At 29.6% G+C, this 14,451-nt stretch overlaps 1 protein-coding gene across 1 annotated transcript; it reads left to right on the top strand.

Moving 5' to 3' along the window:
• The first annotated feature begins 9,187 nt into the window (after positions 1 to 9,187).
• Positions 9,188 to 14,310, top strand: LOC110661949 (solanesyl diphosphate synthase 1, chloroplastic). The gene is made up of 6 exons (XM_058135944.1): positions 9,188 to 9,824; positions 10,222 to 10,337; positions 11,814 to 11,941; positions 12,026 to 12,129; positions 13,179 to 13,306; positions 13,472 to 14,310. The coding sequence occupies exons 1-6, from the start codon at positions 9,593 to 9,595 to the stop codon at positions 14,018 to 14,020; spliced, it is 1,257 nt and encodes a 418-aa protein (XP_057991927.1). The 5' UTR covers positions 9,188 to 9,592; the 3' UTR covers positions 14,021 to 14,310.
• Positions 14,311 to 14,451: the final 141 nt, after the last annotated feature.

The following is a 14,451-nucleotide window of genomic DNA, read 5'->3' as shown; positions in this document are numbered from 1 at the left end:
ACTGGGCTGAGATAATTTCTCTTTACAAACAGCAAATACTTGGGAGTGCAGCGATAGAAAATTTAATTTTATATGAGAATAAATTTAATAATTATTAAATTAAATATTTATATATAAATTTATATTTTTATTATATATACTTTAATTAATTTATATAAATATTAATATAAATATTTGATTAAATGATTATTGAGCTCATTTTTTAAGTTAGGAGTGGTCATGGTTTGGTTTCAAACTGAAATCGAATCAGAATCGATTCGGTCAAAATTAAATCAAAATCGATCAAAATTGGAATCGGCTTCGAACCGGATAGAAACCATCTTTCTGCGGTTTGATTCAAGTTTATATTTTTTCAGAAACCGTGAACCGGTAATTATGAACTGGATTGAAATGACGGTTCCAAATCAGACTAAATCATCGATTTAAATATAAATAATTCAATAAATACCTCACCTCACTCCTAATTCATTTATATATATTATTAATTCTTTACACTATTATTCTCTACACTCTCTTTAATTCTTAATATTTTTTCAATTTTTCTCAAATTCTCTAAATAATTATTTTCTACACTCTTTTTAATTCCTAGTACTATCTCAATTTCCCTACTTTATTATTTTATATGTTCACTGAAATTTTTAATATTATCTCAATTACTCTGTTATTATTTCATATCCTCAATAAAATTTTCAATACCCTCTATTTTAATTTTTTTTCTCTTTTATACTTTTTTAATTATCAATTACCATATAATTTGCAAAAAAAATGCAAACAATAGAACTATAAATTATGATTCATCTAAATTCTCAAGGGATACATTGGCAAAATCAAGTTCATACACTTTTTCTAATTTCTTTAAAAAAAATTAATTTTATCTCAATTTTTTTAATAAGTTCAAATCTTTACTTATTAAATTTTTCTTAAAGATAAATTATTTTCTTTTTTTTTTCTTGTTTTATTTTAATTGAAAATTTTTTAAGAAAAATTAAAATATTTTTACAAATATAACTTAAATTCTGAATTAATAATTGTTTTTTTTTATTTTTTTGGTCTATGTCACCCTAAAATTGCTTCTAAATCGCTCATAAACCATCCTCCAAACCTTCTTAAATCGTCCTTTTTCGAACCGCCTTTTAAATTATTTTCAATTGGGGCTTGAACCAAAACCCGTGGTTATGGAACCCTCTTTCAAACCATTCTCTAATAATTTGGTTTAGATTTATGATTTCTAACTTTTTTAAACATAAACAAGCGATTTAGAAATCATAATCGACAATTCCTAAACGGTGATTACCCCTATTTAAAGTCAAACTTAAATTAAATATGCACATTTCATAAAACGTGCTCTCCATTTTCCTTTCACATATTCCAATATTTTAGTGTTGTAAGCAATCAAACGTTTTTCATCTTTCGTCAATTTTCAAGCACAAACTGTTAAAATTTATTTTTTATTAAAAAAATATCAAAAATGATTATCGACTTAAATTGATCCACGTAAAAATATAGATCTATAGATTTTTAGTAATATAAAATGTCTTTAATACCCTTCTTTATTTTTTAAGGCAACTGGCTAAATTTTTTTCCTCTTATTGATTTTTATTGCTTTTTTTTATTTATGTGCAAAGAATAATAAATTTATTTTCATTTCCAATAATTCTCTTCAATAAGTTGTTTTAAACATAAAAAAACATGAATATTCCTATTATACTATATGACTATATATTATATATACACATATACACACATGACATGTTAATATTTTGATTTTCTTAGTAAATATCAATAATTAATTTTTAATTATATAAAATATAAAATTTATTAATATTCTCCTATGTGAATATATATATATATATATATATATATATATATATATATATATATATATATATATATATATGCACAAAATAAAGTTATTATTCTTCATATTACATTCAATAACTCTGTCCTGATAAAATTGAAATAATTTATACAAGCTATGTGACTATAATATTTTCTTAAAAAAAAAAATTGAAGAGTTCAATATATTGCCTTAATGGTTTCAATTAAGCATGTTTACAACCAGTTTTTGGAAATTTTTGAAATCATGAACATGAGTTGTGGACATAAAGTTGCAAGTCCTAACCTCATGCCCATAGCCATATGAATAATTTAAAAATGCCTTTATTTTATAATCATAGACAAAATATAAAATCTAAAAATATATAAATAGATACTTTAATTATTATATATAATATAATAATTAATTTATAAATATTATAAATATAAATTTATAATAAAAAATTAATAAATTAATTAGAATCTCAATATGTGAATTCTCAATTAAATAAGAGATTGTATGAATAAATCAAATTGTAAAATGAAATTACTTATTATGTATGAATATCATAAACCTAATTATTAAAGATTTAAATCATTATAAGAATTTAAATTGTAATATTTGAATATTCAAAATCTAAACCAATCCTGTTAAATCATGTCACGACCCAACCTATGGGCCGGACCGGCACTAGGACCTGGGCCAGCCTAAAGCCCCCGAGGCCCGTAGTAAGCCTAACTATTCCTTAACCCAACTCTAAGGCCCATTTGGGCCCAATTTCAAGAAATCAACCGGACAGAGTTCGGCCATAAAATGGACTTTTTAACGGGGAGTTTTTGACTCACCCAACTTGTAAACACAATAAATAATCAATTGGGGAGCTCAGCTCACTCTCCACATACTCATATCAACATAAAAATAAATGGGAGCTCAGCTCCCTCATCCAGTCCATCAAACATGCATATAATAAAAATTTTACAGGTTCAACGTGATAATTATATTACAGACCCAAATCAAATAAATATTTCTAACACATGCGGAAATTCTAGAAGTTTATAGAATTACACAAACATGAATAGACGACCTGCGATAGAAAAAAGTAGGTTAACATAAAAAATATCCTCCTGTGACCTGGAAAAATATTGAATAGGAGTAAGCGTTCGACTCAGAGAATAAAATATCAAATTTAACCATAATCTCTATAACTATCTAAAACTAATGCACCCTGTAGAGTGAAATGCAACATCAACAATGTTTTCACATTATAACAGCAAAAAGGTAATTTAGAGCACTCACACACCCAGTAATATCAATCATAATATATGGGAGCTGATCCCCTATACAGCTCTCTTAAATCCAACCTGTGCCAGCGAAGAACTCAGCTCGGACTTCCACTTAATAACCAAATCAGAGTCCCAGTGAAGAACTCAAGCCGTGTCTACCCCGAAGGACCGGGTCCCAGCGAAGATCTCAAGCCGTGTCTACCCGTCCTATCCATAGTCAACACCACATCCCATGCACACCAACGCACGCACACTGCTCCAAATTACCACAACAACATCCATGGCACTTTAACAGTTATGAATGCAACATAAAACATGCCTAGAGCTTAACTGCATAGATACATACATATAAGTGATGCATGGGCATGCTCAAACATATAATAATATCGAAATTACAATTAAAATTAATATTTTACTCACAGACTTGACAGCAGTCACTATGGCGGCTGGGCGGAGGAAGAAGGCTGTCCCGGCTCACCTGACAATTTTATTACAATCATTTAATAAATTTGACCCAATACAAACTTAAGAAAAGACCAAATACATCCTAAGTCGTGCCGAAAATCCGGCAGAGTCTCCCTTATACCTAGGACCTACCCAACCTGCAAAAGGGCTCAAAACGCACTTCTATATTCACAAATCATACACGCACAACTCAATCTCATCACACAGCCCCTCCTGGGCCCATCCAAACAGTCATCAATCACAATATGTAAATTTACAGTTTAGTCCTTATAATTGATCATTTTTGCAAAAACTGTCCAAATAAGCTCTAAAAATTCTAAAACTTTGCCCCGCGGTCCTTAGTAATATTACTAACCTATTGCAAAAAGAATCATAATTTTCTGAGCTACCACAAATATTTTATGGATTTTTAATCCCATTTAAGCACTAAAAAATTACGAAAAAGTAAAGTTCGGGTTTACCTATGCCGATTCCGACTTCGGGGACGCGTTCGGGACGTCTGACAATGGATGGGTAGCCAAAATCTCGATCCAATTTGGAGACCTTTTCGGTGATCGGTCTGTCTGGTAGGAAATTCACAGACCCGGACAACTGTCGAATTCCCGTGAATTGAAGATACCTACACGAAGCCCACAACACGGGGGTTAGTATAAAATTTTTTACGGAATTTTCTAAGCTCATTTAATACTCGGAAAAACACTACGAAGTTCCATGGGACCCACCAAAAAATGGTGTCGGAAAATTTTGAAATTTATATTCTCGCAAAGCTCTCGACGAGTGGAGCGCTCTGGTACTCTCAGTTTTCTCGTGGGGTTTACGGTTTGCGAGAAATCTAGCCCAAAAATCAAAATGGGCTAAAACTCCCCGGACAAAAATTTGACAAACCGCTCGATTGATTTTCGTGTTCTTAGTGTCTATGGAAAGCTCTCGAGGTGTAGATGGGTTTAGATACAAGACCCGACCGAATCGGTGGCCGGATTTCGGCCGGGAAGACAAAGCTGGCGCTTGCGCGTCGCGTCGCTTCGTGGGACGTTTGCCGGCCTTTCAGGTGGCGGCCAGCGAGCTGGGATGGCTGGGGAGGCGCGCTGGCAGGCTGGGGTGGCGGCTGGCCGGCGAGGGGAGGTGGGAGGAGAGAGAAAACGGGAGAGAGAGAGAGGAAGGAGAACGTATGCGGGAGAGAGAGAGAGAGGAAGGAGAACGCGTGCGGGAGAGGAGAAGAAGAAGAAAAAGGAGCCGGCCTGATTCGGCCGATCCAATCCGGTCCGGTTTGATTCGGCCAGTTTGATTCATGATACAAAATTTTAAATTTTTACTCTGCCTTAGGACCGAAAACGAGGCCCAAAAATTCTGAAAAAAATTCTAGAAAACTCAGAAAAGTTCATAGACTCCAAATATATTTTTAGTTTTGCCATGTGGTCTTTAAATTAATTTTTAAAAATCATCAAAGTTTTATATTTTCGAAAAATCAAACCCGATTTCGAAAATCCGAAAAATTTCAAATAATTTCCTAAAATTTAAATAAAATTAAAACATCAATATTTACCCAAAAATAATAAATTTAAAAATTAGGGTGTTAAAAATCAAGTTTGGCTTATATTTGTACTTTTATTAATACTTTCAAATGAAGACTAATCATAGTATTTATCATACTCATATAGTTAAAATTAAAGCATATATGATAAACTTTCGAATTATGGCTTATATGGTATTATTGGTATTTGTGTTATCAGAATTATGACATATATGATAAACTTTTAAATTAAGGCTCTAATAGTCATAATACTTGTATTATCATAATTATGATACATATGATAAATTTTTAAATTAAGTCTACCATATTAGGGCATATAGGTTTTTTAATCAAGATATATATAGTATTTATGATACTCATACTATCAGAATCAGAGAATGTATGCTAAACTTTTAAACTGTGGCATGTATAATACTCACGATACTCATTCTATTAGAATTAAAGCATATATGCTAAAATTTCAAATTAGGTTATGTATAATACTCATGATACTCATATTATTAATGTCAGGGATTATTGGAGTTGTAAATGAGTCAAAGCATACTTTATGAGTTGAAAAGAATCATTAGCATATTTTACATTAATATCTGAATAGCTTAAAGTATTAGCAATGAATAATTTGTCACTAAAATGTATTAGTGGTGAATTTGTAATGAATAGTTTAAAGTATTAACAATGAATAACTTGGTGCTAAAATTTATTAGCGATAAATTTGTATAAATAGCTTCTAACTGCTATAAGCATTAGTGACGGATAAGTAATCTCTAAATTTTATTAGCGACGACTTTACATAAAATACCTTCTCTTACTTAAGGTATTAGCAACGGATACGTTATTGCTAAAGGTAATTAGTGACAAATGTTATCACTAAATCCATAAAAATAAATTATTATTTATTAAAAAATTATCCCTGTATAATAAATTAAAAAAACACCATTTATATATAATTCTTCTTAAACAAAACTATTTTTTGTTATTATTTCTTTTTATTTTAATTCTATAATATTTTTATTTTATTTAACACTCACACACACACACACACACACACACACACACACATATATATATATATATATATATATATATATCAAAGTACACTATATGTACATGTATACCTAAAATAAAATTTAATAAAAATTTAATTAAAAAAAACTTTTTTTTTCTCTTTTCAACGATTTCATAGTTCAATTAAGTTTTATTTTTTATTTTTCTAATATCATAAATAATATCAAGAGAATCTATATATTTTAAAATTAATTTTAGTTTTCATCAGTCAATTAAATCTAGTTATTTATTATTATAATTAATTTTAAATTATATAGCTAATTAAATTTATTAAATTATTATGGGTATTTTCAAAAATCTCAATGTTCCCATTCCTTTATACTTTTATATATTATATAAATTGTTAAGAATATAATAACCATTTGTAACCAATATTTTATTTTAAAATTCAAATAAAATGAGAAATATAATTGTATGAATTATATATATGATCATTAAAATAAAAAAATGGAGAATTGATTAGATATAAAAATACTAAAATGTTAAATTTATATATTTTAATTATCCAAGTTTATAGTTGTTTATTTTTGAATGAAATTCAGTTATTATTGATTGTTTATTTATTATTAATAAATTATAATAATAATTACGGTAATACTAACACTATGATGATTTTTTTTTTAAATGTGACAAAAAGATGTAATATAAAATTTTTATTTTGTAATTTTGCAGATTTTTTTTTAGTTTGGACTGTTTTTTTTTTATATAATTTAATACACTTATATATATATATATATATATAGTAAATTCTCGCATTGGCCTAAGTTAGGTATGACAACGAGTAGAATACTTGTGAAAATCACTATATCTTAATCTAAATCTAATTAATATTTTCAAAACTTGAACTCAGTTACAAACTTGATTAAAATTTATTATTAACTATTTAAATATGTTTTAAACTCGATTATTATTACTAGAAAAAATTCAAATCCATTTAATTTTATATATTTTAATTAATAATCTACATATAAAATTACTTTGATTAATAATTTATATTTTAAAAATTTAATTATTTCATAAAATATTTAAATTATATTTTATATAAAATAAAATTTATAAAAATTTATTAATATTATTATAAAAATATATATTTATATTTAATTAAGTATTTATACAAACAGTTTCAGTTAACGGATACTAAACATGTAAAATCAAAATCTGACCCGAACTCATTACGAATATTATTTTTCAAATTTAAATTCATCTTATTAAGGCTTGATCAGATCGAGTACGTACAAAAACTCGACTTATTGACATCCAATCCCTCGATTTTGTCCAAAAAAAAATTGTTTTAAATAGTTTCACAATTTGATGTACCAATATAATTTTTCTAAAATACTAATTTAAAAAATTATAATTTACTTGATATAACATTTTTTAGTTTATTTTTAATTTTAAAAATCAAATAATAATAAAATTCTCAAATTAATCATCAAAATTTTGGCCAATATCTAATTGAGTGAAATATCATTTAGTCTATAAGGTACATATGATAATATTATTAATTAGCTTTTTCATATTTTTTAAAATTAATTTAATTATTTTATGATATTTGATTATGTCAATAATATACTATATAATCTATTCATTCAAATTGAGATAATAATTTCACCTCATTAACAGCAAATACTTGTAGATATAGCTATGGAAAGGTTGATTTCATATCAGAATGAATTTAATAATTATTAGATTAAATATTTATATATAAATTTATATTATTATATATATTTTAATTAATTTTATAAAAATATAAATATAAATATTTGGGATAACTATTATTGAGCTCATTTGCAAGGTCCAACTTACATTAAATACACGAATGCATGTTACTAACACATTTGTGCTTTCCATTTTTCTTTCACATATTCCAATATTTTAGTGTTGTGAGCAATCAATCATTTTTCATCTTTCATCAAATTTCAAACACAAAATGTAAAATCTCATTTTTTATCAAAAAAAATAAATGTACTAATTATATTCTCACACTTTAAATACATTATCATTTCCCAATTATTTTTTTAATATAAAATGAAAGAAATAGAATTATTTAATATTTTAATAAAAATGTTATTTTTTTATTAAAAATTAAATTATTTTAATATTAAAAAAATTAATAAAAATATTTTGTATAAAAAAATAAAAAATGTGTGAATTAGAGATGGCAACTGGTCGGATTTTTTACAGGTACTCGATTTGATCGAATCCTAATAGGATGGTATTGAGTAGTATATAATCGAGTTTGGGACGTGTTTGAGTTTGAAATTTAATACTCGTGACTAGTTCGGATCATATTCAAATTTTACATGTTGAATATCTATTATCCAAATATATTTATATAAATATTTAATTAAATATAAAATATATTTTTTTACAATAATATTTATAATTTTTTATATATTTTGTTTTATATAAAATAAAATTAAAATATTTTATGAAATTATTAAGTTTTAAAAATATAAATTATTAATAAAAATAATTTTTATGTAGATTTTTAATTAAAATATATAAAATTAAATAGATTCGAATATTTTTTAGATTAAGATGGATTTAGATAATTAAGAATAAATTTTAATCTGATTTATAAGGGATTCAAGTTTTAGAAATATTAATCAGATTCAAGTTTAGGTAAAGTGATTTTCGCTCATACCCTATTCATTGTCATCTTTAGTCTAAATATATCATAATTTTAATATTTTACAAATCATATCAATTCATTAAATTTATCAAACTAAAAATTAGATTAAATGATTAGCTCGTTACATTTTTTTAACATTTTATTAGAAAAATAAAATATTTATTTGAGTATTATTATTTTTATTAAAAAAATAAAAAAATGTGTGAATATGATTTTTAAAATATTTTTATTAGAAAAACAAAAGATTAATTTGAGTATATTTTTATTAGTGCATTATTAATGGGTGTTGGATCATGGAGACACACATACTTAATAACTGGAAAATAGATATCAATGAAATTATTTAAATGTGGTTCCCATAATTCCATTTATTTAAAAATCGAGACCGGTATTTGTCTTGGATTTGATTTTTGACCCTAGGATGCCGTTTCTTTGCCTCCTGTTATAAATTTCCTTTATTAGATAAAACATTTGTCCAAAAACATCACTGGCCTCAAACTCAAACTGATAAGAAACTCCAAGACAAGACACGGTCCTATGTGGGCTTATTGGATCCACGCAGTGGAGAACTCCCACTTCTGTCGTCTGTGAAAAGAGAAACTTCTGAACTTGGAAACCCATTCGACTTCTTTTATTCTTTTTGATTCTTTCAAGTTTTCCATCAGAACCCTGTTTTGTTTTCTTCTTTTCACTCTATTTTCTTGCTGTTTGTTTGGCTTATGGCAATCTGAACGAGATTTGCTATCTGGGTTTTGATTTGAAGTCAAATTTCTTTGCTTTCTGTTTCTTGTTGAGAAATGATGTCAATGACATGCTACAGTCTTGATTTTGGAAGGACTGTGTTTGATTTGGCGGCTTGTGGGTGCTCCTCCAATGCTTCAATAGATAGGTGTTCAGTGAGGAATTATGCAAGGTCGGTTTATAGGACTTGTAATAGAGACTATGCTGCTAGAAGATCGCCCTATTGCCGGCGAGATAGTGCTTGGTGTCGAGTTTCTTCGACCAAGGCCCCTGAGACTTTACTTAACGGTAACTTCTTTTCTTTGCTAAATGCTTCTATATATGGTAGTAAAGTTTAGTTAACAATATCCAAAGCGACAAGTTTATCCAAGTTTAGTTTCTTTTCTTATTGGCTTTGCTTGTATTTGCTGTAGCGTAACAAAACTCGAATTTGTTTCCAACAAAATGACTATGAGTAGCTTGTCTTATTGGTAGCAGTTTCCCATTCCTTTTTAGTCTAGCAGAGTTGAAGCAGTGGCTTTAACTAAAAATAGTAACATGCTTGCCTGAAATCAAGTCCTTCATTTTTGTAATAATTATTTGGTTAGCATACATATGTCTGCTAAATATTGTGCCTGCCATAACTGCAACGATTTAGCACCGAGCTTCTTGTACTCTTAACAATTTATTTGTAGCATCAATACAGGGGTTAGTCAAGATCCTGCTGTAAATTTGAAGGAGTCAAGAGGCCCAATTTCATTGATAAATGTGTTTGAAGCGGTTGCTGGTGATCTCCAGACTCTCAACCAAAACCTCCGGTCGGTGAGTGCTCCTGACTCTACATATTCTGCTGTTGGATGTTGAAGATACTTGGTGTTGTATGCTCAAGAACGATTTTATATGATTCTTTTGCCAAAATTATGATGCCTGCTATTTTTTTATTCCTTATTCATGCTTCATGTTGGTACATAGTGTTTCAATGATACACGTTCACTAATTAATATATTCTTCTTCTTCTTCATTTGGTTGGTTTATGTGATGGTTGCTCTTACATATTATTATCCATAATGCTTTGCATCCATGATTTCCTGTTTTATAAACCAAGGGGAGAGAAAGTTTGATGTGCCTTCATAGAAGTTCATTGCTAGCAAAAAAAACAAAAAGTGTACCGCTCATTGTGTAGGTGGTGATACTGGTGGTACAGTGCAATGCTGTAATTTATGAAAGAGAAGAAGGGAGGGTACTAATGATGTTGGAGTAGTAACTGTAGTTTATGTTGGTGCATCTCATGGGAAATATCTGTGGCATTTGTTTTATGGCAGCAAAAATGATAGTTGAGATGCCGTTAGTGTTTTTAATGGGTGCTTTGTTCAACCATCATTCTTGGCAGTTGGCAGAGGCAATAACATTGATACTTCTGGTGTTTGCTAACATTAAGTATGATTTTATGGAGGATTTAGGACTTGTATGACTACAAGTACTATTTTTACTAATTAACATCTTTCTCTCTGGAACTGTCATTACTAGAATAGGTTTTCTAGTTATAAATTATTGCACAGAACTGTGAATTTGTTCTTTCTTGTTCTCTCCACTGTTGGTTGTGGCTACATACCTGACAGTTTGGTAGACAAATGGGGAAACTTTGTTTCATTTATTATTGGTTTAATCCATGCTAGAGTTGGAAGTAAAATGTAGCTGGGAAAAATAGCATTATCTATTTCATTGTCAACTGAAGAATGGGAAAGCTTTAAAGACATAGTACTAGATTCCAATATTTGATATCTTTCATGGTCAGTATGATGCTGTTTTTATATGAGATTATTGCTGTTTCTATAAATTGTTATGTTAATAAGATTGTTTTAGTTATTTTTTTTTCCTAATATGCTATAAGTTGTTTTGTGAATTTTTAAAAAAATTCATGTTACTGCTGAGCAATATGGCTGGTTATGGTCTGATACTGCAATAACATGACCACAAGTCCAGAACAAACTGATACCATTATTTAAAACACTTATAGTAGCCTTGTGTGTATAATACATTTTCTTTTTACCAAACTAAACCTCAATAATTCCCTTTCAATTCAGGTGCTTGAAAAGTTTAGAAAACAAGGTCTATGCAAGACTATTTTGAGACACTTTAATATTCTAATTTTGTGAACTTCATATTATTCCCAACAACTTATTGCTTTTCCATGCTTGAATTATAACATAGCTGCACAGAACACCATTTATGAATGATCCAGAGTAGTTTGTATTGTTGCTTATATCCATTTCTAATATGATTAAAATGCTCTGGTAGATTGTTGGTGCAGAAAACCCAGTTTTAATATCTGCAGCTGATCAGATATTTGGTGCTGGTGGGAAAAGGATGCGACCAGCTTTGGTATTCCTAGTGTCAAGAGCCACAGCAGAAATAGTAGGGTTAAAGTAAGTTTTGTTTGGTATTCTTTCCAAGTGCTCTACATAATGTTGAATGGAATAGCAGATTTATATTGTCATGCTCCATTGCAGAGAACTCACTACGAAACATCGACGTTTGGCAGAGATCATTGAGATGATCCATACTGCAAGCTTAATCCATGATGATGTACTAGATGAAAGTAACATGCGAAGAGGTAATAGTTTAGGTTTTGCAAGAATGTGACTTGAAACATCTCATTGGTACCATGTTATAAAAAATAGCCAAGCAATTATAGAATTTCTGAAAACTCAAGTAATGCTGCTTCAATCACTAAACTCATTCAGTGTATTTGCCATGTGTTCTTTTTTCTGTCAGAAGCTGAGGTCTGCTGCTTCATGCTGACAGATAATCAGTCTGTATGCAGTTTCATAGGATGCTTACATATTTTTCTGTATGAAATATTTGTTTGTGGAAGTTCTCAATCAGGTCAATAGCATTATAGTCTGTATAATGATTTAGATTCATGTTTTATAACTCCTAAAAGATCACTTGAAGATTTTATGTATAGATTGTGCTCCCTACCATTGTTTCATATGGGAGGATCAATAAAGGAGTACTTAGAAACTGTCCCCTTTGATATGAATAGATTTGTAAACAGAAACTTGCTGGCCTATATCCTATTTGTAGTAAAAGTGCAGTTTCATATTTGCCCTGTTTATGTTTTCATCTTTCACATGGCCAGGAAGAGCCAAAATGGCGAGTTGTAGCAGGAAGCATGTAGTTAGATAGTTGTTGAACTTTCTGTTGTGGAAGGACACAAACTTGTGAAGCCATGAAGGCATCCTTCAGCTGTTTGTATTTAAGAAATATGTGAAGTCCTTTCCTTACTTAAAATTGGCAGTGCATTTATCAAGTATTCATTCCATATATATTCATTGTACAAAAGATCTAATGAGCCATATGAGTTTGCATTCTCTCTTTAGAGTTGATTAACATATCAACTTTGAGAAGATACATATTATAAGCTCTTAGAGAGTAAAAAAAAAAATGAACTCTCAAGTAATGAACATTATTATGGGAAATCTTATCGTAAATGAGATGATAATGCCTTTGACCATACATGAAGTGCTGGAATGTTTCTATCTTATTCAAGCTGCCTCTGGAGTCTGGACTCACATTTTGTATTGTGATTTGCTTTTTCCTTTTGTTTTATTTTATCCATTTGTCTTTCCTGACTTTGATTTTGCTATTGCTGATTTGCAGGAAAACAAACGGTTCATCAACTGTATGGCACGAGGGTGGCAGTACTGGCTGGGGATTTCATGTTTGCTCAGTCCTCATGGTACCTAGCAAATCTTGAAAACATTGAAGTCATTAAGCTTATCAGCCAGGTAGGTCAACGACTCCAGTTGTATGTATCCCAAGAATAAATGAGTGTTCTGTAAATGCCAGTACAATTTCACGAACTGCACGCTAAGCAAGCAACAATTGTGCAAAGATTTTGCTGTTCTTGTAAATTAAAGTTAATTTAAGAGTTCTGAGTTCTGACATGGCAGGTTATTAAAGATTTTGCAAGTGGTGAAATAAAGCAAGCATCTAGTTTGTTTGACTGCGATGTTGAACTCGAGGAGTACTTGATCAAGAGCTATTACAAAACTGCCTCTTTAATTGCTGCAAGTACCAAAGGAGCTGCTATTTTTAGTGGGGTGGACAGCAGTGTTGCTGAACAAATGTATGAATATGGTAAGAATCTTGGTCTGTCCTTCCAAGTTGTTGACGACGTACTGGATTTTACGCAGTCAGCAGAGCAGCTGGGGAAGCCAGCTGGCAGTGACTTGGCAAAGGGGAACCTTACCGCCCCTGTAATATTTGCTCTGGAGAAAGAACCAAAACTGAGAGAAATCATTGAGTCTGAATTCTGTGAGACTGGTTCTCTGGATGAAGCTGTTGAGTTGGTTAAGCAGTGTGGGGGAATTGAAAGAGCACAAGAATTAGCGAAGCAGAAAGCTGATCTTGCAATACAGAATCTTAATTGTCTTCCTCGGGGTGTATTTCAATCACATCTCAAAGAAATGGTGTTGTACAATCTCGAACGGATTGATTAGTTAGATACTGCTTGATAGGAAACAAATATAGGTAAGCTTTACAGGGGTATAAACAGAATAAGCTGGATGAGAATCCTTTATGTATCAGTGCAGCAATTGTTTTTCTGCAATTGTTTCACCTGAAATTGGCCCAAACAGAAATAACTCCGCAAATTTTCTGGTATACAGATTTTTGTGGCCATCAATAATGTGAAGCTTCTTTATGTATTTTTGCTGATTTTCTTCTTCGTGTTATCATGTTGTAATTATTATACATGATATTATCATTTTCTGAACCCTTGAAGCCTTCATTTATCCCTTGTAATGCTTTGCCCTCCACCAAGCAATTCAAATTTCTAAAAGCATGTTTCCTATTATTCAATAATTAATATATATATATATATATATATTCCATTAAATAGTAGTCAAAATAAAAAATTAATAATATGTTA

The sequence above is a fragment of the Hevea brasiliensis genome, chromosome 15 (genome assembly GCF_030052815.1).
Source record: "Hevea brasiliensis isolate MT/VB/25A 57/8 chromosome 15, ASM3005281v1, whole genome shotgun sequence".
Lineage (NCBI taxonomy): Eukaryota > Viridiplantae > Streptophyta > Magnoliopsida > Malpighiales > Euphorbiaceae > Hevea > Hevea brasiliensis.
This window is presented reverse-complemented; position numbering and strand designations above follow the sequence as displayed.

What these genes read in the sequence shown, in the direction of transcription:
- LOC110661949 (XM_058135944.1), top strand. Translation starts at nt 9,593, where the DNA reads ATGATGTCAATGACATGCTACAGTCTTGATTTTGGAAGGACTGTGTTT. An exon ending in TGAAAGTAACATGCGAAGAG is followed by an intron (nt 12,130 to 13,178) that starts GTAATAGTTTAG and finishes GCTGATTTGCAG; the next exon opens with GAAAACAAACGGTTCATCAA. An exon ending in TCATTAAGCTTATCAGCCAG is followed by an intron (nt 13,307 to 13,471) that starts GTAGGTCAACGA and finishes CTGACATGGCAG; the next exon opens with GTTATTAAAGATTTTGCAAG.